The following is a 24,925-nucleotide window of genomic DNA, read 5'->3' as shown; positions in this document are numbered from 1 at the left end:
CTACATACATTAATTAGGATCAAGCTCAGAAACATAACTTCGAGTGATAAAGCAAGCTGCAGAAAGAGGGGGCAGTGATAACATTACCATTCGTTTTTTAAACCTGCAAAATGACACTAGTTATTGTTTATGACAGTGGTCCCCAACCTTTCTGGCACTCGTTTAATGGAAGACAGTTTTTCCACAGATGGGGGTGGGGGATGGTTTCAGGACGACTCAAGCACATTACATTTATCATTAGATTCTCATAAGGAGCAAGCAACCAAGATCCCTTGGGTGCACAGTTCACAATAGGGTTGCGCTCCTATGAGAATCTAATGCCATGGCTGATCTGACAGGAGGTGGGGCTCACGTGGCCATGCTGGCTCTCCTGCAGTTCACCTCCTGTGGTGCTGCCAGGTTCCCAACAGGCCACGGACCTGTACCGGTCCATGGCCTGGGGGCTGGGGACCCCCGGCTTATGACACATAATCACATAGCAAAATGCAACAGGTATGTAACAATGCAACTTCGAAAGAGTGTTTACTGCTGGGAAAGCTGTGGAAGAATGCAGTCAGTTTGGGGTCACAAAAGAGGCTTCAACTACAACATTTTCGGTTAAACATATTTTTTAAATGTGGCTAATGTCAATATTTATTAAATCTGAGTTGTGGGTACCTGATTGTTTGCTGTATTATTCTCTGTCATTTTTTATATTTTAAATATTAAATAGTTCATAATTTTTTAAGTTATAGTTTAAAAGGGTATACATGATCTTTTTCTGCACATTTCCCCAACATTTTTTTCTTTTTCTTTTTAAATTTTATTTTATTTTATTTTAAGTTCTGGGATACATTTGTAGGACATGCAGGTTAGTAACATAGGTAAACGTGTGCCATGGTGGTTTGCTACACCTATCCACCCATCACCTAGGTATTAAGCTCCGCATGCATTAGCTATTTATTCCGATACTCTCCCTCCTCCTGCCCCCTCCAACAGGCCCCAGTGTGTGCTGTTTCCCTCCCTGAGTCCATGTGTTTTCGTTGTTCAGCTCCCACTTGTAAGTGAGAACATGCGGTATTTGGTTTTCTGTTCCCGTGTTAGTTTGCTGAGGGTAATGGCTTCTAGTTCCATCCATGTCCCTGCAAAGGACATGATCTCATTCCTTTTAATGGCTGCATAGTATTCCATGGTGTATATGTATCACATTTCCTTTATCTAGTCTATCACTGATCACTTCCCCAACATTTCAATCTAGGTATACAGTTGTGTCAGCAGTCTGGGACTGGAGGAACAGTCCGTGTTCTAACACTACCACACTGTGTGACTCTGAGCAAATCACTGAACCTCTCTGGAACTCAGCATGCTCATCTGTAAAATGGGGATGCTCACAGTAGCTATGTCTTAGAGGCAGTGGTTAATAGCATGGGCTCCGTAATTAGATCTGGACTTGATCCTCAGCTCTACTACTTACCAGCTGTGAGACTAGTCAATTTACGTAAACTTTCTAAGATGTACTATCCTCATCTAAAAATGTGAACAGAGATAGCATCTAGCTCACAGATCTGTTATGAGAATAAAAAAAAGGAATAATGAAAATCTCTCAGCAGACCATCATCAACAAAATAAAATTACAAAACCAAGAGAAGATATTTGCCATGTGTATAATGGACAAGGGAGTGGTGTCAAGCATACATTACATACTCCAATAAGTCAATAAAGAAACAATGGACCAATAGAAAAATGGGCCAAGGAAAGAAAGAGATAACTCATGGAGGAAATCCTGACTATTCAGTATGCAAATGAAAAGATGCTCAACCTCACTGGTAATCAGGAAATTGCAATCGAAACCTGAAACAACTATCAGATTGGCAAAGGAAAAAAATTTTTTAAATGACTCTAACAAGCATTGAAGAGAATACTGAGCGTTAGGAATTTTCAGACCCTGCTCCTGAGAAGGGACTTGCACTTTGGAGAGCAATTTGGCAACATCCAGGGAAGACGATGTGCTAATTCATCACTGTGCTACTGGCATATCCAAGAAAAACTACCAGGCATGGTGTGCAAAGAACATATCAAAAAGCTAGACACACCAGTAGCATTCTTCCAAAGGACATATTAAAAGTTAGAAATAACTTAAAGTCCTTCATCTGATACACTACAACACAGCATGGAAAATGTATAGAGGTACATGTTTTGCAACAGACAAATCTTACAAATATAATGTAGAACACAAACTCCATGATATCCCTTAAAGTTTAAATGCATTTAAATGTATATGTATAGTTTAAGGATACACACATGTGAAAGATAAAACCATGCATGGTGATAATGAGCATCAAACATCACATTCAAATTGATGACTGTGATGTTCAGGGAAGGAAAAAGTGGGTGGAAATGGGGAAAATCTATCTCTTTTTTACAAAAAAGAACAAGGACATGACAAAATAGTGGTGAATGCACATTTGTACACAATTTTATTCTCTGCATTTTCTGTTTGCTTGAGATCTTCATAATAAAAAAAATACTGTGCTTTGTACATTTATAAGATGATATGATTTGGCTGTGTCTCCACCCAAATCTCACCTTGAATTATAGCTCCCATAATCCCCATGTATCATGGGAGAGACCTGGTGGGAGGTAACTGAATCATGGAGGTGGGTTTTTCCCGTGTTGTTCTCGTGATATTGAATAAGTCTCATAAGATCTGATGGTTTTATAAAGGGGAGTTCCCCTGCACACGTTCTCTTGCCTGCCGTCATGTAAGACGTGATTTGCTCCTCCTTCACCTTCCACGGATTGTGAGGCCTCCCCAGCCATGTGGAACTGTGAGTCCATTAAAACTTTTTCTTTACAAATTACCCAGTCTCGGGTATTTCTTCATAGCAGTATGAAAACAGACTAATGCACAACCTGTCAATAAATATTTGTTTTTAGGAGCCCCCTAAAGTAGGCAGGACAGTGTTAATATTATCATTTAACAGATAATAGAGGTGCAGGACAAAAAGCTGACAGAGTGGGCTCGCGGTCTATTGTCCCAGGGCTCAACGCCCTACCCTTGACATTATGATGTTCATTCCACTCATTTAGTCATTTACTTAATATAGGGAACTGGAACTTGACGCAACTTAGGGCAGGCGGGTGAAGAAGACAACCTCTTCCTTTCTGGAACAAGCCACAGTTTGAGGAACGACAATGACAGAACTCGATAAAAAGGGAAGAAGCTCTGGTCATCTGAGGGCTCTTCAATGAATCTGTAAGTCACTCACGGAGGGCCTGACCATTCACTGCGCATCTGCCGAGGAGGAGGAAGGGGCCGGAGGAAGTGAGAACTACGGCCTGGGTTCCAGCATCATTTCGTCTTTCCAGCCCCCTATCCAAATTAAGAACGGGGCGCTGCACTGCGTTCATGGGCATTAGCTCTGAGATCCTGTCCCAGACAGGTCCCTTTTCTGCTCTGGGCTCTTGTTTAAAACTGAGGAGTAGGCTACCATCTCCAGGCCAGTGAAATTCTAGGCTCTCCTTTCTGTTTTTCAGGATTTTTTCTTTTCTTTTCTTTTCTTTTAAAATCCGAAACGGGAGCTTCCGCATTTACTATTTCCACGTGGTTTTGAGGCTCACTCCTGGCCACATCACAGCTATGTTCTCTCGCCTCTGGTAAATACATAAAATGCCTAGCAACAGTTCCTGGTGTATGCTGGTCCCCATAAATGCCGCTGCCCGGCCCCCACCCCACCTCTGTACCACGTCCCCTCTTACAGCCTGGGGACTGTGGTATGGAGGCCGAGAGAGGGCCGTTTTAACGAAGAAGCAAGACACATGCGCCATCCCATCCAAGGAGTAAACATGCGGGGGGAGGTGGGCGTGGCCTCGATCAATCACATCCCCTGAAGCGGCACCACATGCACTTTGTACGCTGGAAATAAGAAGGAATTTCCTGGCTGTAGGAATTGTTAAATAATAGGGCGGATGACCAAGGGAGGTTCCGGAATCTCCTCTAGAGATCTTTAAAAATGCGATACGGGATCGCATGTCTGAGATGATTTTTTGCAGTCCTGGCTAGAGACAGATGGACTAGGTGACTTAACGGGCCTGACCCTCCTCCCAAGGCATATGATTCTGTCTTTTGCTTTCTCTTACCCTTAGCAATATCCTCTGTGCCTCCTTTATATGTTCATCCCCCGGTGAAGCTCACTTACTGCCATCCCTCAGGCTGGTTTTCACCCAATCCCTAGCCTCCTCACACCTTTCCTTGTTATTTTATGGAAAGCTGGTCAAAGGTCAGAGTTGCCCAACTCCCTACACATAGTTTGGTGGTAGCATCTAATACCCAGACAAAACACGGCAAGGATTCCAATTCCAGCATATTGAAGCTTAAACACCAAATCTGGATGGAAACAGAGAATTAGCTGTTGCTAACAACCCATTGTAAATGAAAATATGATCCCGGTAATTGATTTTAAATAGTTTTTTTTTAAAGAATCCTTGGCCGCATTTCATCAAGAATACAGAGTTTCAAAAGCGTTCATTCCAGGGTTGGATTTTTTTTTTTCCTCTTTCTTCTGGCTTAAACCCCAAATGGCCAAGATCCCAGTCTGAATAAACAGTGTGGGTGGTGACTTTTCTGTGAGGCCCAGTAGAGGATGCAATCACTTTCTTATTCAGTTCAGCATTAAATCATGTGAAACTAGCCTGATTACTCCACACAACTTTTACTCCGTAATGGAGGGTAACACAACATGTATTCTTTCTCTGCTTCTCAGGGAGAAAGAAATGAATTCTCCTAACTGCGAGTGTTTAATTATGTATAAAGTTCGTTGACCTCACAGGCGGCTGTCAGATGATCTTGCTAAGGCCTGTGAACGGCATCCCAGGAATGCAGTGATGTGGGCAGAAACCAAGTGAGTTCATGCCACCGAATGCTTTAAATGGGACCGAATCAGCAGCCGTCCAGAAAGACTCCAGCGAAAACAGAACTTTTGGATAATCAGTAATTTAATCTCACCTAAGCATTTTGAGGCCTTCAAAAGTGATTGTTATAAATCAGAAACTCAGGAAAAATCCCATAGGGATAGGGCCCATAACAACGGGGTGAAGTAATTTTGTTTGCTGGTTATTGCCACAGCTGGCTGGAAATGTATGTATTTGCAATGTTCTGTCCCCGTTTTAGAGGTAATGCTTTCTGACTTCCTGCTACTGACATTAAAAGAAAATGATGAAGCAATCCCATTCATAAATACACAGTGGGGCCTGAAGGAGTGTGCAGAGTCTAGGTTTATTTACACAGTTTTGATATAATGCAGCCTCCACATGTGTATGCAGTAACTACACCTACTTGTCAGTAAATGCCCTGAAATGTGTTCATCCTACGCAGAGGGCTGGGTTCTCCTCTTTGGGCTAAGGGAGCGGAAGGGTACCAGCAAGATGAGCTTATGGATTGCGTGTTCTCTTTTGTCTCTACCTGGAACATCCCCATCTGTCTATTGTGAAAGGACCAGGAAACGCTGGGAGACTGGCTGGCATGTGCTTCTCGGTAAGGAGAGAGCAGAGCCCCCGGAGAGCTGTGGGATGGCTAACTGCAGGAACCCTGCTACTCCAGCCAGGGGAGAGGCAGGGCCACGTGAAATAGGTGGGCTTGGTGCTTCCCATAACCTTTAAATTACCTGATTGGGAGTCCAATATTATGTTCCTTCAGTAGCTTTCTCACCAAACACACAATTTATCCATCCAAATATTATGCTTTCGGCTGGTAAAACTTCACAGGGTTGTATTCTAAAACAAAACTCTGCTGCATTCACGCTGGTACCTTTATTGTTATGAGTATAAAGAAAGGGAGGCTGGAGTTTAGCCAATAATTTTGACACCCTGCTGGAAGCAAAATGGAAGGGGCCTCCCTTGAGCATCTCTTAGACTAACCTGAAAGTCTTGAATGTTTTTCCAAATCAGCCACCTAGGTTTTGAGTGCACGGTGTCTGTCTGCATCCAATTCGAGTTAATTCAATAGACATTTGGAAAACACAAATAATGGACAAGGCAATTCTGGTGACACAAAAATCAGGTCAGGTGCAGTGATTCACGCCTGTAATCACAGCCCTTTGGGAGGCCGAGATAGGCGGATCACCTGAGGTCAGGAGTTCAAGACCAGCCTGGCCAACATGGTGAAACCCCATCTCTACAAAAATAAAAAATTAGCCAGGCATGGTGGCGCATACCTGTAATCCCAGCTACTTGGGAGGCTAAGGCAGGAGAATCCTTTGAATCTGAGAGGTAGAGGTTGCAGTGAGCTGAGATCATGCCATTGCACTCCAGCCTGGGAGACAGAGACTCCATCTCAAAAAAAAAAAAAAAAAAAAATCAAAACGGCATGAACTCTTTATCAGGTCACATTAATCCCAACTGGGAGGAGCTGGGTAGTTTTCATGCATGGAATCTTCCCGGAGTTGGGGGCTAAACCCTTAAAGGGGTTCAACAGGCCAAAGGGAAACGGGAACTCACCAAAATCTCAGTTCACACTCACATGCATTCTGGAGAAGAAGGAGATAGAATAGTCGCTGAGTCCTGCTATTTCATAGCTAGGGTTCTATAATTTTATCTTGATTTTTTGTTTGTTTGTTTGTTTTAAGACAGGGTCTCACTGTGTCTCCCAGGCTGGAGTGCAGTGGCACAAACTTGGCTCACTACAATCTCTCCCTCTTGAGCTCAAGCAATCCTCCCACCTCAGACTCCCAAGTAGCTGGGACTACAGACGTGCCACCATGCTTGGTTAATTTTTGTATTTCTTGGTAGAGATGGGGTCTTGCCATCTTGCCCAGGCTGGTCTTGAATTCCTGGGCTCAAGTGATCCATCCAACTTGGCCTCCCAAAGTGCTGGGATTACCGTTGTGAGCCACTGCACCCAGCCTATCTTGTTTTTACAGTCCACTTGATATTTGAGGGTTTCTCACAAGAGCCTTTCTTTAAGACCCATAGCATTTAATATTACACTGTGAAGTGAAAAATCAGTAAAAAAAGAAAAGGAATTCCTTCTGTCTTCCCACCCTGAAAAAGGAAGCCTTCCTTCAAATCTTCAAAAATTTTCTGTAAATATGATCATCCCCATAGTTACAGGGGAAGTATGCTTCTAGATAAAGGAATCTGGACACAAAGTAATATCCTATATCACTTCCACCCTTTGGATACTACAATTGATAAAATTCCATGAAGGAAATTAGCCTGATTTCTCATGAAGTTCCCTATTGGGAAATCACTGTGTGCCACAGTTACGGAAGCAATATCTTTGTGCATTTCCCAATTCCCTGCCTTTGTCGGAAGCTCTCATCATCTCTGAACTATCACAACAATTTAGCTATTTCGCGTCTGTAGTATGTGCTGCATTCTGCCTGGTCGGAATTAAAGATGAATACATGACTTGTCTCTGTTATGTGAGTACATGACTTGTCTCTGTTACCTTATAAGTTCTTGGAAATTAGAGACTGATGTACTTATCTTTACATTCCCCAGTGTCATTAACAGGGTTGGTGTCCATCAAAAGAATGAACACATGAGTCAGTAAATAAATACCATGAAAATGTCTATAGCACGGGTTGGAAGATGTTTTCAGTGAAAAACCAGATAGTAAATATCTTAAGCCATATGGTCTCTATCATAATTACTCAACTCTGATGTTGCAGTGTGAAAGCAGACATAGACAATACATAGCAAATGGGCATGGCTATGTTCCAATAAAACTTTATTTACAAAAGCACGTGGTGAGCAAGATTTGGCCCACAGGCCATAGCTTTCTCACTCCTGATCTTTGGTGATTATCTTTGCTGTAAACCTCAGTATATTCTTTATGCTTTTACATAGCACTTGTTATTTTCAATAATGAGATAAAGTACAGAAAACATAAATGTTAAAGGGTTGTTTTGGAACTCTATAGCAATAAATTCACTTGAAAACAAACCACAAAGCACGCATGGAAATTAGCTGTCCCATCAAGTATATTTCATGGTCACCTATTTTGTATATTGTATTCCTTTAAAAGGAAAAATTCTCATCCCAAGAAATAAGGGTAGTAGTTTTGCCATTTACGTCATCATGACTGAGATAACTTGATATGATAAGATCTCAGAGTTATTGAGTGAAGGGTCTGGTGCTAGGTCATGCTGAACTTGACACTCTCCTGGGAAAGGGGAAGAAATGTTCCCCATCCTGCTGTCCAGCAGATCATCTGGTCTCTAATTTTACTGCTAAAATCCTTCCCAAGGTTATTAATGCAGAAGATACTCCTTTTTCTTGATAACCCTCTGGAAAATATCCAGCTAGAAAAGCACAACAGAATCTCAAAAGCTCAGCAAACACACAGAAAAGTCAAGAGTAACTACGAGAATTTGATGAAAACAAGATGTCCCAGCCTGCCACCCTGGCCTGATTTGAGGGTGCCTCGCCTGTCATTACTCTTGCCTTGCTATCAGGTCACCTTTCATATAAAATACAATTTTAAAAAGGAGTTGGATTTGAATTGTGGTCGACACAAACAGGATGCAAAGTCCTAGGTCAATTGCTTGGTTTGGAACAAATTCAACTAGTCCTTTCCGCGGTATGAGAAAATATACAACAAACAGTGTACCAATGGGCACCCCGGCTGACATTTTCTGAGATGGGTTACTCCAAGGTGTGGATCTTCAAACTACGTCAGCCATCCACAGGTTGCGATGAAACAGTTCTACAGATTTCTTCTAAGAAGGGAAAAAAAATGAAATTTGAGTCTTTCCATTATGCCAAGCTTCTCCTCAACACCAGACCAAGTAATGGCATGAATTCTGTGCCTTAAGAAAATGAGAAAACTGAGGCTTGGAAATGGAAGGTGCCATGAGGCAGTCAAAAGATCTGAGCTCACATCTACCACATTCAACCCATGTGACACGAGGCAGATTATCTGACTTTAATGTCACTTGATGTCCTAATTTTCAATGCAGGGCTGGTATATACACATTATTGAGGAGAAATCAGAGAACACGTAATATAGAGCCCAATTTATTGCAACAAACCCTGAGACCCTATTGTGTGCTAGCGTTGGAAAGTGGAAAACGGCTGTCAGGGATTCTACGCATAGAGTAGGTGAGCATTCCATGGGGAGACCATCGCATATTGCTTTTTTTGCAACACTCCAGTGCCCAACTATCCTGAGTTCTTCTCTTCTGTTTATTGAATTTCCTCCCCTGCCAGTTCACCACAATCCCTTATTACCAGTCCCTCCTCATTAAAACATCCCCCCTCCTCCCTGCCACAAAACAAGGAGGACATTCTCATCATTCTCCAGAACAGGGCTGTAGCAAACAACTTCATGTATGTAAAGTGGTACGATATATACCAACTTAATTCATATTAGATAAAATCTCAAATTGCTGAAAATGCATGTGGCAATGGCACACAGGAATCTTACTGCAATCTTGGTTTGGGGTAAGATGTATAAAAATAAAGACAAGAGTTTGAAAGAGGGATCAGGTGGAGAGGATAGTGAAAGGGAATGGAGAGGCACCGGAATATTGTGAAATGCCCCAAAAGGTTGTTTACAGTAATTTAGGACAAATTCCTACACCTCAGTTACGGTAGTCTTCAAGTAACATGGATTGAGTAAGGTATGTTCTTCCAGGTGAAAATCACTGAATGTGAAGTGCAAATTCATCAGCATCTGCACTATTCACAATAGCAAAGACACGGAACCAACCTCAATGCCCATCAGTGATAGACTGGATAAAGAAAATCTGGTACATATACACCATGGAATGAATACTTACTATACAGCCATAAAAAAGAATGAGATTGTGTCTTTTGCAGGAACATGGATGGAGCTGGAGGCCATTATCCTGAGTAAACTAACATCAGGAACAGAAAACCAAATACTGCATGTTCTTACTTATAAGTGGGAGGTAACTGATGAGAACATATGGACACGTAGAGGGGAACAACACACACTGGGATCTATCAGAGTGTGAAGGGTGGGAGGAGGGAGAGGATCAGGAAAAGTAACTAATGGGTACTGGGCTTAATACCTGGGTGACAAAATAATCTGTACAACAAAGACCCAGGACACAAGTTTATCTATGTAACAAACCTGCACATGTGCCTCTGAACTTAAAAGTTAAATTTAAAAATAAAAATTAACATAAAAATGTTCACCAGCACCCCACTGTGAAGTCTGTGTAGGGAGGAGGGGTAATGTCCCAGGGTGAGGGCTGAAACTCTTTGCTCATAATCCTCTCCTGCTCCCACCCTGGGGAATCGAGCACAGCAATCTGTAGAGAACACCTGATCTCCATTTTCTTTAAAATAGCCTCTTAAGCTGTGTTTACAGAACACAAACCAATGGCTCAAGAGAAAAAATATGAGTAGATCAAGGGACTAATATGACAAATTTTCAATTCAACCTACCATCGAGATAGATGCTCTTAATGTCCTCTGAGGCTTCATGAGAACAGTATCTGCTCCTCTCTGCTAGCTTTCAACTTCATTATTACTGAAAACTTCTACTTGAAATACAAAATATTGGAAGAGTCACTCTCAAGATTTCTAGAAGTTTCGTGGTCGGGTGCAGTGGCTCATGCCTGTAATCCCAACACTTTGAGAGACTGAGGTGGGTGGATCACTTGAGGTCAGGGGTTTGAGACCAGCCTGTCCAACATAGTGAGACCTCGTCTCTATTAAAAATACAAAAATTAGGCCGGGCACAGTGGCTCACACTTGTAATCCCAACACTTTGGGAGGCCGAGGTGGGTGGATCATGAGGTGAGGAATTCAAGATCAGCCTGGCCAAGATGGTGAAACCCAGTCTCTACTAAAAATAAAAAAATTAGCTGGGCGTGGTGGCGGGCACCTGTAATCCCAGCTACTTGGGAAGCTGAGGCAGGAGAATCACTTGAAGCCGGGAGGTGGAGGTTGCAGTGAGCTGAGATCACGCCACTGCACTGCAGCCTGGGCCACAGAGCAAGACTCCGTCTCAACAACAACAACAAATATAAAAATTAGCCAGGCATGGTGGCGGGCACCTGTAATCCCTGCTACTCAGGAGGTTGAGGCAGGAGAATCACTTGAATCTAGGAGGTGGACGTTGCAGTGGGCCAAGATCATGCGGCTTCACTCCAGCCTGGGTGACAGAGCAAGACTGTCAAAAAAAATTTTTTTTCCAGAAGTTTCGTTTGGCAGAGTAAATGGATTCCCCTTATCAGTATGTCTAGAATAATCCAGGTAAAATGTTACTGCAACCAATTGTTCTAAAGTTAACTTCTCTGGTGTGCTACTTCAGCATTGAGAAACAGGACCAGATGAGTTCATTTCATCCACCCTGGGCAGCATTCCGGGCAGAGCAAACAGAAAATCTCAAGAAAAGAAAGAAACTTTCAGAGCCTGCTTTGGGCCTCTTTGGATTCCTTTTTTAAGCATTACAAGATTGGTCCTAGGCCACAGATGCAGTTTTTGGATGTCAGATCCACCAGACAGATGTTTTCCCTTAAAGCTGTTGTCTCTCTCTCAATCTGTTTATAGCGTGTTTCCATTTCAGCCTGCACCTTACTTTAGTTCTCACTGCTAACTGCATGTCCTAAAGGTTTCTTGCCTCCACACACAAAGGGCTATTTTTCTATCATGTGTTCTGTTTTCCATAAGGAATGCACCCACTCTTCAGGTAACCTGTTAACCCATTACTGGTGTATCTGCTTCCTGAGTTATCTTCGAGAAACGTGGCAAACGCTCCATATATATATTATTAATCTCCCCAGTTGTGTGGTGCCAGAAAGAGTTTTCTTCTTAGAAATCAACTATTCAGGCCACATGACTGGCCTTAGCTTCTTAAACCAATTGAGCATCCACTGATGGACTCTCAGAATGTGGTCAGGGTTACATATTCAAACCTGTGTTTTTTGGTTCTGAGCTTGTAGACGGTCTTCATATAAGTCAGACCAAGGAACTCCATTTCTATATCAATTAAGCAGATTCTCAGTGCCAATAGATTTCAATAGATTTCAAAGACTCATCCACCTTCTCTCACTATAGATTTTTCCAGAATATGATTCAGACTAAAAGCAGGACAGCATCTGCTGCCATTTCTCATACATAAAAGTATAGGGAGACAAGGGAATTTCTTGGTACGGATGGAATACCCCTGTGTCCCGATGGCGGTGGTGGTTACAGGAATCTGGACATGGGGTGAAATACACGCACACATACAAACCAGTGAAGATAAACCATGGTGAAATCTGTATAAGGCCTGGACTAATACTAACGTCAGTTTCCTGGTATTGATAATGTAATGCTATGTACATGATACCATTTACTATTGTTATGCAAGATGTTACCATTCAGGAAGCTGGATGAAGAGTACATGGGCCCTCTCTGTACTATTTTTGCAACTTCCTGCAAGTCTATAATTATTGCAAAATAAAAGTTTTTAAAGTTCTATGAGAAAGTTACTGCCTGTAAGGCAGTAGCTTGCCCAACTTAGCCTGATTGAATTTGAAGCTCTAAACTGCTTCTCTCTTCTACTCAAAGCATTTTTAAGTATTTTCCACAACTTTCCTCTAAGAAATGGAGTCTGCCGACTTTCTAATCTGTGAAAGGTAGCCTCTGTCAATATCAGAGCTCTAGAGAGTGGGTGGGGTGGGATCAACAGGTTTTTGAAAGGTTCACACTGGGTTCACCAGCATCCTGCATTACAACGAGCATTCTAACAAAACAGCATCTTTCAGCTATTTTGTGGATGTTCCCAATGACCTACAGATTTAAAGAGGCATCGGGTCATAGTCCCAAGTGGCAAACATATACATGAAGCCATTCAGTAAGGAACAGAAATGGGAGAGGAGTCCGTTTGTTCTTCCTTCTGTCTCCAAGTTTTTCCTCAGGACTTCTCAGGGCTGGCTCCTCATCTTACAGGTCTCAAGCCAAAGCAACAGGTCCCGCGAAACTCACATGTAAACTAGCCTTCCCACTGTATTAGTCCGTGTTCATGCTGCTGGTAAAGATATACACGAGACTGTAATTTACAAAGAAAATTGTAAATCACAATCATGGTGGAAGGCGAAAGACGTGGCGGCAGACAAGAGAAAATAACAGAACTTGTGCAGGCAAACTCCCCTTTATAAAACCATCAGATCTCATGAGACTTACTCATTATCGCGAGAACAGCACAGGAAAGACTGGCCCCCATGATTCAATTACGTCCTACCTGGTCCCTCCCATGACACATGGGAATTGTGGGAGCTACAGTTCAAGATGAAATTTGGGTGAGGACACAGCCAAACCATATCACTGCCCTCCCCAGTTACACCCTACATTATCCATTTTGTTGTCTGCCACATCCTTATTTTTCGGTTTTACTTATTTATTGCCCATGTGGCACCATGAGAAGTGTGTCCCTTTGCTCAAACTGTGTCCGCAGCACCTAGGAAAGTGTGCTATTTGTTGACTGAAAGACTGAAGAAATGAATGAAACATTCCTAAAGCCATGGCCCATTCTTAGATGATGGTGATTGTCAAACATGCAGGTCATTATTAAATGACACACAGCCTCAATTAATGATCACCTAGGCTAGTTTATGTAGGTAATGATTATTTTTATGTTTGGCTAAGAGAATAAACAAGACAAATTTGAGTGATGTCTTCAACACTAGCAGCTGAGCTCACGTGCTATGGGGAATCCCAATGAAAAACCATGATTCCTGTTGAATTTTCTGACTGGGCTAAAAAGAGATCAATAGGTAAGTAGATAAATGGGGAGATAGGAATGAACATATACTCAAGTACACATACACATGCACATTTTTTCCTCTTTGAAGATGCAACAGGATTTTTTTTTTTTTTTCTTTTTTGAGACGAAGTTTTACTCTGTTGCCCAGGCTGCAGTGCAGTGATGCGATCTCGGCTCACTGCAACCTCCACCTTCCAGGTTCAAGCAATTCTCCTGCCTAAGCCTCCCGAGTAGCTGGGATTATAGGTGCCCACCACCACGCCCAGCTAATTCTGTATTTTCAGTAGAGACCGGATTTTGCCATGTTGGCCAGGCTGGACTTGAACTCCTGACCTCGGGTGATCCGCCCACCTCGGCCTCCCAAAGTATTGGGATTACAAGTGTGAGCCACTGTGCCCGGCCACAATAGGATCTTGGTACTTCCTTTATCCTTGCAAGTCAACCTGCAATGAATGGAAATCCTCTACTAGGGGAAGAACCAGAAAAACATCAGGGAGATAGGTTTTCTGGGCATAGGTAGGCAGAGAACTAGGGAGAAGGAGCTCCCTGTTGTGGCTGGTGGAGAGTGTCCTGAATGGTGTCATCACCTCCACTGTCTGGACTCACAAGGTCGTGAGAGGTCAGGAGTGAGGGATACCCTGTCACCAAGCCACCATTCCAGTGCCAAACTGGCCTCCCCATCACATCACATCAATGTTTAAAAGAGGAGAGGCTTCAGATAATCTACCATGCCCAAAGTGTCGTAAGAAAACTTAGAGGGTTATGTTTGTAGACATAGTGAAATATTTATTTTTAATTTACTAACCTTACATGCATCTGCTTTAGCAAGGAAAAAAAAAAATTCCCCCAAAAGACTCCTTCAAAATCACGGGAATAAGAAAAAAAGAGGCCAATGACCCCATAACTTTAAAAGTATGCGTGGTGCCAAGCAGCCCAAAAGTTAGCCTTCTGATACCAGAGTCAGCATGTGCTGACTGACTCCCCTTCATTTCACGCTTCTCTTAAAAGAAAACAGGCTGGATTGTTTCAGTAAATAACAAAAGGTCAGAGAAATGCTACTCACAACATGAGCAAAATAACTGCTCAATCTGCCAAAATGTTTCCAAAGGCCTAACAGGCAGAAAAATCCAGTGGCGAAATAATCCACGGATCTGACCGGTGAGAAAAGGTCCTTCCCAGTAAAATCTGCCATCAGGCCTCTGGCTCGTCTTTCATCAATGAGAAATAAAAACAAACTAGGTCGTCAGGTTCCACCAACATTGAGATGCCATGTCCTTCACAGTAAAGCAAGGTTGTCTACTACATAGTTTTTAGACTTCTTGCCTTAGATTATATTTTGACTTTAAGGCCAAATGTAGAAATGGTGGTCAAATAACTATGTACTCAAAAACAAAGTCCGAAGAGTCCATTTTGTAAAATCTCCTCCTGAATGAAACTTCCTACTGGTTTAGCTCCTATGTTCATTTCATCTGCAGAATTTCTCTGTGGTGAACTGGATGCTAATACCATTATAAGAGTTTCAGAGAGAGACAGAGAATAAGCACATATATAAGTGCTTATATATGTGAGACAGAGAATAAGACAGAAGTCAGGACTCTGCACCCTGGGGATACTGCCTCAACTGAATCTGCATCAATAATTCGGTGGATGTTGTCTCCCCCAAGGCATCCCTGCTATTGGCCATGTAGACAATGCCACCACTAATGGCTTATTGCCAGCCTTGTTGCAGAGACGGGATCTTACCCATCTCTGCCCTCCACAGGACCTTGTGAGGTCAGTGCTCAGCACATTCATTGGGTTGAGTCAATGCCCCCATATCGTACCTCATTCTTGGTTTAAAACCACAGAGCAGCATTTCACAGAGTATTTTCCATGACATACTGGTCCTGTAAGATGCTACTTGGGTGCAACGTAATTCTGATTCCATGAAGAAATAAGCTTTAGAAATGCTTCCTACTATGACTACATTCCCGAGTTTCAGAATCATCATGCATATGGGCAGATTAAAGAATCAGAGAAGTCCTGCAGGAAAGAAACCTGGTGAAGTTAGCATTTCCCAAATGCTTTTCAGAAACCTTTTTTTCAATTAATATCTATTCCCATCCTCAGCAACCAGTGTTTTGGAGAGAGCATCCTGGGGAACATTACCTCGAAATAGTTTCTAATCCATGTCTAATCATATTTAATGTGTCACTAAGTCCAACTGGTTCTTCCTTCACCATATATGATTGTGGTCAGTCCTGTCCATTTAACACCCTACTGTTAAGCTCCTAGTCTTTAACTTAATGCTTCATAGTATCATAGCATCACAGAAGGATAGATCTGGAAGTGCTTTAGAAATAATCATAAAGGTCAACTGGCCAAGTGTGGTGGCTCACACCTGTAATCCCAGCACTCTGGGAGGCCAAGGCAGGTGGATCACTTGAGGTCAGGAGTTCAAGACCAGCCTTGCCAACATGGTGAAACCCAGTCTCTACTAAAAATGCCAAAAACATTACCTGGGCATGGTGGTGCATGATGTAGCCCCAGCTACTTGGGAGGCTGAGGCAGAGAATCGCTTGAACCCAGGACGCAGAGGTTGCAGTGAGCTGAGATGCACCACTGCACTCTAGCCTGGGTGATGGAGTAAGACTCCATCTCAAAAAAAAAAAAAAAAAAAAAGTCAAGCTCTAAATTTAACAGAGGAGTTAACCAACACCCCCAAGGTGAAGGGACATGCCTAAGATATCACAACACGACATGTTTGATTCACTGAAAACAATGGTAGTTTCAGGCACTACTCTGCCTCCCTGTCTACTCGGTGGACAGGAATCAGAGCAGCAGCCCTCCAGTGTGTAAGGAAAGGGAAGCCAGTGCTGTGGAGCACCCACCGAATGCCACACCGCACACTTGCACATACATCCTCTCACTTCAACTCAGCAACAGCTCTGCAGGGCGGGTATTTTACAGACCAGGAAGCCCAAGACCACACAGCAAGCAAGTAGCTGTGCCAGGATCTGAGCCAAGAACAGTTTGACTCCAAAACATATACTCCTGCTAGTGTATTATAGTCCCTCTCGACAAGGAGGCCCTCGATAAAAGCACACTGAATCACATAGTAAACTAGGAACTGCACATCTGAAGTTGGTGGCTGCAACTACTACCACTACTGCAAAGGAGAACATATAGTGAGTCTTTGGTTTTCCATCAAAATAGCCTAACATTTGTGAATGTAGGAAAGAGTGAATTTTTACCATTCATGAAAAATGAATTAAGTTAATGAAGTCATAAAAACTAATTGAGAGTATTACTGAATACCACAAATAATATACCTGCAAACTTTTACAGGACCATTTAATGTTAGGGTTTGTTAGCTTCTCCTGTCAAGTCATTTTTGATGGTTGGTTATTTTTCATGAAATCTACAATGGGCACAAGCCCAGTTAATATGATGACGATGATGATGGTTTATTTTCATTGTATACACAAGAACATACACTATTCAAAGCTGTTGGAGTATTAATGGAGAATGGAAACTTTCTCCAGGGATAGTCAATTGATAAACTCTAAGAGTACCCTTTTTCATATTCATCTTTCCATAATCCATATTTAAAAATTCAAACTTCTTTATTTGCATCTTTTAAGGTACTTTGAATACTGTTAAGTGATTTTTCTTCCCACTTACTAGGAGAATAGATGTCTTATGAAGAATTTCTGAAACAAACATGTGGTCCATAAGTCCAAGAAAAATATTTTAAAAAACAGCAACAAACCAATAAACAGCAAATAATAATGGTCACAAATCCACGAATAATCAAATTTAGTAAAATATTGACATGCAAGGATTTTTATTGCTTATCACAATCACTAACATGCAACCCAGCTTATGGATACCACGGAGTTCCAATATTGGTGGGTGGGGACATTTGTAATTTTAGTATTTAAAAGTTGTAGGGGAGAGAGAAATGGCTTCCCTCCACCACTCTGGGTTTCTTGGCTGGGCTATGAATTGACATAAGATAAATTAACAGAAGGAAACCCCATATTTAATAATGTAAGTGCACATGGGAGTCCCACAAAATACGAGACTTGAAGTAGGTTCAGATGGTTGAAGCTCATTTAGCATCCTGAGCTATGGAAAGGAATAGGGACTTGGGGCTTCTGGGGGTGGTGGGGACACAAGCTGCGGGTTGATGAGGGGAGGCTCTGTATGGTGGGTCAAGCATGTCTTGTTATGCAGAGAAAGTCTCTCAGGTACTAGAAATTATATTGGAACAGTACTTGGAAAAGGAGGTGATAGTCTGGGGTGGCATGTCCTGAGCCCCTACAAAGTCAACCATGACTGTGTAACCTTAAGAAAAAGAGTGACTAACACTAAGGAAGGTTTTTTTTTTTTTTTTCCTTTTCTTTTAGACGTAGTTTATCTCTTGTTGCCCAGGCTGGAGTGCAATGGCATGATCTTGGCTCACTATAAACTCCACCTTCCGGGTTCAAGCGATTCTCTTGCCTCAGCCTCCCGAGTAACTGGGATTACAAGCTCCTGCCACCACGCCCAGCTAATGTTTGTGTTTTTAGTAGAGATGGGGTTTCACCATGTTGGCCAGGCTGGTCTCAAACTCCTGACCTCAGGTGATCTACCCATGTCAGCCTCCCAAAGTGCTGGGATTACAGGCGTGAGCCACTGCACCCAGCCCAAATATTATATCTGATTGCCAAGACAACATTTTTATTCAATCTTAAGTATGCAACTTTAGCATTAAAGTATGCAAAGAAGCCACAAGGATAGATTTATGTCTCTACCAATCTTTTAGGCCTCAAATATAAGTAATTCTAATATTCCTAATATCTTAAAAAAGATACTAATGATATCTTCATTCGCTAAGATTATTAGATATAGTGAAGTGAATATTTACAAGAAAACAGAACCTGTTAAAATTTGAACATTCGTGTCATATCTTATTGACAGAAAATTCGCTTTTGAAAGTCAATTAGAAACAGCACCTCTTGGAGTTTACTTTCCTCACTTTCTGCATATGTCCTCATATCTTAGTGGGAGAGCTCTTACCAAAAAATAGTATTTTACTTCTTTCCATACCTACTGATATGGTTTGGCTGTGTCCCCACCCAAATTCTCATTTTGAATTGTAACTCCCACAATTCCCCATGTTGTGGGAGGAACCTGGTGGGAGGTGACTGAATTATGGGGGTGGGTCTTTCTACACTATTCTCATGATAATGAATGAATCTCACAAGATGTGATGGTTTTAAAAATGGGAGTTCCCTGCACAAGTTCTCTCTTTGCCTGCCACCATCCACGTAAGACGTGACTTGCTCCTCTTCTCTTGTCTGCCACCATGTGAGATGTGCCTTTCACCATCCACTGTGATTGTGAGGCCTCCCCAGCCATGTGGAACTGTATGTCTAATAAATCTCTTTCTTCTGTAAATTGTCCAGTCTCAGGTATGTCTTTATGAGCAGCGTGAAAACAGACTGATACACTATGTTAATTTGATGGGGTCAGTTCTGCATTGGTTGTGCATAGGAGCAACCCTGCACAGAGAAACAGATCAGGTCTAGAACTAGAATAGAGTAAGCAGCAAGCAGAAAGTAGAAGGAAGAGCAAGCAAAATAAATAGGTTCCTAGCATCTGCTATTTCCTGATTTTTAAAAAGTGAATGCACAGACAACAGACACCAACTCTGCACACAAAAACACACTTTAATGTTAACTAGAATTATTCCTCGGATGCACACAGTTTGCGTTTGTTTGTGCATGGTGTAGCTGCTGCTTACATAGTGTTTATTACATACCTGGCACTGTTCTAAGCAGTTAACTCATAAATGCATTTAAAGTTCACAGCAGCCCTATGAGGAAAATGCTATAATACGTGGCACTTAACAGATGAGCAGAAGGAGCTCCAGAAAAGCCTGGGTAGGAAAGGGCAGAGCAGAGGTTTGAATCCAGGAGACCAGCGCCAGTCCATACTGCTCACACCTGACACTATACTGACCGCCTATGAAGTCTGCTGTGCTTACTCTGCTGACATGCTTGGAAAAGAAACATATTCTAAGTAGTTAATAATCAATCATTTCCCATATAAAAATATATTGCAGCATTCAGAAAAGGGTTAAAATATTCTGTAATCCTACCGCTATATCACATAGCTGGGGTAGCCTAATCACCAGAGAGACTTTATGAAAGAGGTTTCTGAGTCCTATTTCAAAACATCAGTGACTAGGGCAAAACCCCTCCCTAAACCTAAGCCGTTTACAGTATAAATTTGGGAAGGAAACTATTTGAGATGGCCGTTGGAGATTTCTACTAGAACAATTTGATTATTTCTTTTACAGTCTACATATGAATAATTGAATCATTTAATTGCAGGAGTTAAAAGACTTGTCTGTGTTTAGAAAAATGAGATTTTTATTTGGGATTCCCCAGTATATTAGAAAGATGATTCTCAGTAAATTGTGGGCAAGAAGGAAATAATATACATATTTGTGGCTATGAGAGCTAACCAGAAAAAAAAAAAAAAAGAAAAAGAAAGAAAGAAACTCTCGGACTCGCACAGTTCCAAAAACTGCTGAATGTTTTCTTTTTGGTTTTTTTTTTTCCACCCTACTAAGCATTTCTCTCTTATCGAGGAGGATTCATTTCCCACCTGTGTCTTTTACGTTCTTGAAATACATATAAAGTTGGTGTTTATTTTCTACCCACTGAAATCGTGTTCAAGTTATTCTTTCTTGGGTCTCTACTTTCAGAAGTCACAACTTGTTTTAAAAACGTTAGCATGAGAGAAGGCTTCTTTTTATGTACCACAAACTCTCAACCATTTAGAATGTTTGCTCAGGAGGTAAAGAGATGCCTGGTGGCTTTTCTGCTTTATAACAATGGCCATGTATATAACATGACTGGACAAAACCAAAAATGTGCTTAGACAGAGTTCCTTCTTCCTGGACGGGCAAGGTGGCTCACGTCTGTAATCCCAACACTTTGGGAGGCTGAGGCGGGTGAAATACTTGAGGTCAGGAGTTCGAGACCAGCCTGGGCGGCATAGTGAAACCCTGTCATTGCTAAAATACAAAAAAAAAAAAAAAAAAAAAAAAAAAGCTGGGGGTGATGGTGCACTCCTGTGATCTCAGCTACCTGGGAGGCTGAGATGGGAGGATCGCTTGAACCAGGGAGGCACAGGTTGCAGTGAGCCGAAATCGTGCCACTGCACTCAAGCCTGGACAACAGAGCGAGACTTTGCCTTAAAAAAAAAAAAAAAAAAAGAATTCCTTCTTCTTCTGATGAGTGCTTCTCATCATTAGGGTCACAATTATCAATGCCAGTTTTTTATAGCCCAGTGTTATTTGAAACGTCCAAATGCTTGTGTTATAAATTAATACATGTATTTAAAATATGGGTTACAGAAAAAATACCATATGTAGTGGTCCAGATCTTTGAGTTGTACTGTCCTTGTTCTTCACATGGAGTATTAGATTTCAACTAAAATGAAGATCGTATCTTCAAGTAGATTGCCAGAAGGCACCATACTGGAAGCTCACGGGTAGTGCACTCCGTTCAATGAGGGCAGAAAGACAGTGACGTATGAGGTCTTCCAAAGGTGACATGGAATGCAGGCAGAGATGAAATGTGGAGCAGAAAGAATGCAAAGCTGCAAAACACAGGCCCTGTCTGTACCTGGATCTGGTCCTTGGATTGCAGAGCCTGCTGTTGTGTGCATAGACCTGGCAAGTGTATGGTTGCAAGTTTGATTCTGATGAAGGGCATTTAGAAGAATCAAAGGGTGAAAGACAACAGAAAGGAGTTAACATCATGATGGCCATTTTACTGATGGCACGGCTGAGGTCCAAAAGAGTTAAGTGACACAGAGCTAGAGCAGAATAAGGCCAGCACTTGTCACCTTCTCTAGTTCCATAATTCATAACTTTTCTGTAGTATGTGTTCCTGGTCACCAGTAAAATGGGATGACAGTGTGGACAGCTTGATCCAAACCATTACTTCTGATAAACACATATCAAACTCAGGGATGCTGCTGGTTCAGAGCTGCTTCCTCCTCTCCGGGGACTGGCCTATGTCCCAGGGGCTCAAACGTATCACTATCACTACCTTTTTATCCTTACAATGAAACCTTGAGGGACATGACTGTCTACACTTCTAATTGGAAAGCATATCTGATTCATTCAAACGTTCAAAAACTGAAGTGGCCTAGAGTGGAATCCTAAAAGTTGAGAGTATGGACTCAGGGAGATGCCATTCATTAGCCAGGATAAGCGATGTGGTTTGAAAGGACTGGACTTCCTTTTCTCACTTTGCAATTGACCTGCTGACTAAACTTGGGCTACTCACTTCTTAACCTCGGTCTGTCTTGGATTTCTCCTGTGCAAAAAACATGGGAAGACAATATCTATCCGCCTCTCAGGGAGGTTATGAGGAGGACCTCATCGATGTTTTAAACCACATGGTCCTAGGAAGGTGCTATACATTGCCATCATTAAAATCACCTGTGGTTGACTGCAGCCACACCCACACAAACATTTCTTAACAAAAAGAAAAAAAAGGAAATTAATTTTCTTCTTATTTGAAGGGATTTCACAAAACTTCCTATTAAAGCATTAACTTTTTGAAAACTGAATTCAATTCAATGTGACAAGGGTATGACTGATAATGGTGATAACCCAATCTTAATCCCAATCTCCTCTTCCTTAAGGAGAGAAGGGATTTTACCTAATGGTTGATTAATCAAATATAGTTGATGGGATACATATAGTCAATAATATTCCATTTTAGACTTAGTTTAGTCAGAGAAGATTAGAAAAGTGGTGTCATTGTGCATTGGTTAAATGCTTAAGTTTTACCAGTTATATTACCTCAAGCTGGTAAAATATATATGGGCAGACAACTTTATGGAAATAAATTATCATTACTTGAGACCGAGGCTCACTCTGTCACCTAGGCTCGAGTACAGTGGTGTGATCTCAGCTCACTGCAACCTCCACCTTCCGGATTCAAGCGATTCTTCTGCCACAGCTTCCTAAGTAACTGGGACTACAGGTGTATACCACCACACCCGGCTAATTTTTGTATTTTTAGTACAGATGGGGTTTCACCATGCTGGCCAGGCTGGTCTCAAACTTCTGACCTTGAGTGATCCACCCACCTTGGCCTCCCAAAGTGCTGGGATTACAGGCATAAGCCACCATGCCCAGCCAACTTTATGGAAATAAATTAAGAGAATGAAAGTGTGACTTACTCAAGGGCTACATATATAAAGGTGACAGATCTATATATATCTACTTAAATTCATGCCCAACACAGCACATGTTGAGCATGAATTTGTGAGCTAGCTCAGCTTACAAATGGCTAAGACTAGGGGCATGTAGCAAGGGGTCTGGGGGTCTACTTACAGTCTGTGGTCACAAAATAGGGCGATCCAACCCTCCCACTCCACACAAAGCCTGCCCGCTTCTCCTGCACATCTTCCATACCAGGTCCTAATGAATCAACCTAACCATCTACAGAGTAAGCAGAGTCATTAACAGTATGTTCTACTCTATTAAAACCAGATACATGGCCACTAAACAAGGTTGATCTAGGACAACCTCCATCCAGAATGTTTTCACCAGTCTATGCCAAATGGGAAAAATTAGGGAAAGTAATGAGTTCTTTGAAAGTTAAATTCATTCAAAATTTTTAAAATTGTGTAACTTATTCCAAGGTTATGTCCTTACTACTTTGTTTTTCGTATTAAATGTTCTTATTTTACCAGGGAGAGTAAATAATAACTAATTTATTAATATCCCATTCTGGCAAAATAAAAAGTTAGCATCTCTGTATTGGTCTTTAAAAAAAAAGAAAAGCAAAGCATTGAAATCCAAAGTTTAGCTAGCACTACCTTAGAATGACTTACCTGTTGCTAAAAACTCAGAGAAAGACCCATGTGGCTACTGTGTCATCTGATCGAACATTTCATAAGACGCAAAGCCTCATTTCAATATGCAATGCCAAAGGACATCAGGAAAAACGAATCAACGGTTTCTCAATTCAGAGCGAGCAACGTACGCTGCCATCTAAAATCAAATAAATGTAGATTCTAAAGTACTATACAAACAGAAATTATGCTGTCATTTTTCAAATGGTATGAAGTATTTTAATTAAAACCCAGAGGGCATGCAAAGGTATAATAATCCAGGAGTCACGATAACACGGAATGAAAACACTGCTTATTGGTTTTCGACTTTCAGATCCTATCAATAGAAGCTGTAGCCAAATATCCATTCTTCATCTGAGGACAAATGACAGAGGATTTAACCATTCCGGGAACTGAAAAGAACACGGATGGCATCAAGCTTGGCTCTAGCTGACAGAGGCTCACAGGTAGAAGACAGGAGCCGAAAGAGTCAATGCTTTCATTTTTTAAATGAGTAATTAAGCGATGCTCTTTATGGTCAACAGAATGAGAAATGAGGTTTCCAAGAATTTGTTTGAGAATTAAGCAGTGTCCTTTAAGCGGAGGGACGGAGCATGGAGAGGGAAGAGGTCTGAGAGAAGACACAGACGAGGCGCTGAATCAGGGAGAGAAACCCCATTGACTATAAAAGGAAGGCAATGATGTCAAATGTTTATAAACCGAGAAAGTGTAGTGTTATGGGTTGAATTATGTCCCCTCAAAAGATAGGTTCAAGTCCTCAGTACCGGTAAATGTGACTTAATTTGGAAACAGGGTCTTCGTAAATGTAATCAAGTTAAGAGGAGGTCATTAGGTTGAGCTCTAACCCAATAGGACTGTGTCCTTATAGGCAGAGGAAAATGCCATGTGAGGAGGGACACACAGGGACACAGAGGGCAAGCCAAGGACCGATGGCACCGCCAGGAGCTGGAAGAGGTGGGGGGGATCCTCCTGAGCCTTCAGAACCAGTGTGGCCATGCTGGCACCTTGATTACAGACTTCCAGCCCTCAGAACTGTGAGATAATAAATTTCTATTGTTTTAAGCCACCCAGTTAATGGCATTTTGTCATAGCAGCCCTAGAAAACTAGTACAAACGGTATGCATATATTATTTAAAGATATGATCGTAACCACCCAAAGACCTTTCAACAAAGCTGGGAGCATTCAAAGGTGTTTCCTCTGGAAAGTGGGACCAAGGAAGGACAGGACCCAGGCAGGGCTGTTATTTTTTATTAATAGCCTTCCGTGTTATTTTGGTTTTTTAACCACACACGTGTCACTCTGATCAT

The 24,925-nt window shown here is 41.8% G+C and overlaps 1 protein-coding gene across 2 annotated transcripts in view; it reads right to left on the bottom strand.

Moving 5' to 3' along the window:
- The window catches only part of BCL2 (BCL2 apoptosis regulator), a 198,758-nt gene that overhangs the window by 110,999 nt on the left and 62,834 nt on the right, over positions 1–24,925 (bottom strand). Inside the window, exon 3 of one of the 2 annotated variants that reach the window (XM_073006249.1) lies at positions 3,664–6,309. The exons of the other annotated variant lie outside the window; for it this stretch is intronic. Within the exon in view, the coding sequence (XP_072862350.1) occupies positions 6,115–6,309 (195 nt within the window). The 3' untranslated portion in view covers positions 3,664–6,114. Of the gene's footprint in view, positions 1–3,663; positions 6,310–24,925 lie in introns of those variants that run through there. 2 annotated transcript variants of the gene reach the window in all.

This window comes from Chlorocebus sabaeus, chromosome 18, assembly GCF_047675955.1.
Source record: "Chlorocebus sabaeus isolate Y175 chromosome 18, mChlSab1.0.hap1, whole genome shotgun sequence".
Lineage (NCBI taxonomy): Eukaryota > Metazoa > Chordata > Mammalia > Primates > Cercopithecidae > Chlorocebus > Chlorocebus sabaeus.
Note: the sequence above shows the minus strand (reverse complement) of the source record. Positions and strands in the feature narration are given on the sequence as shown.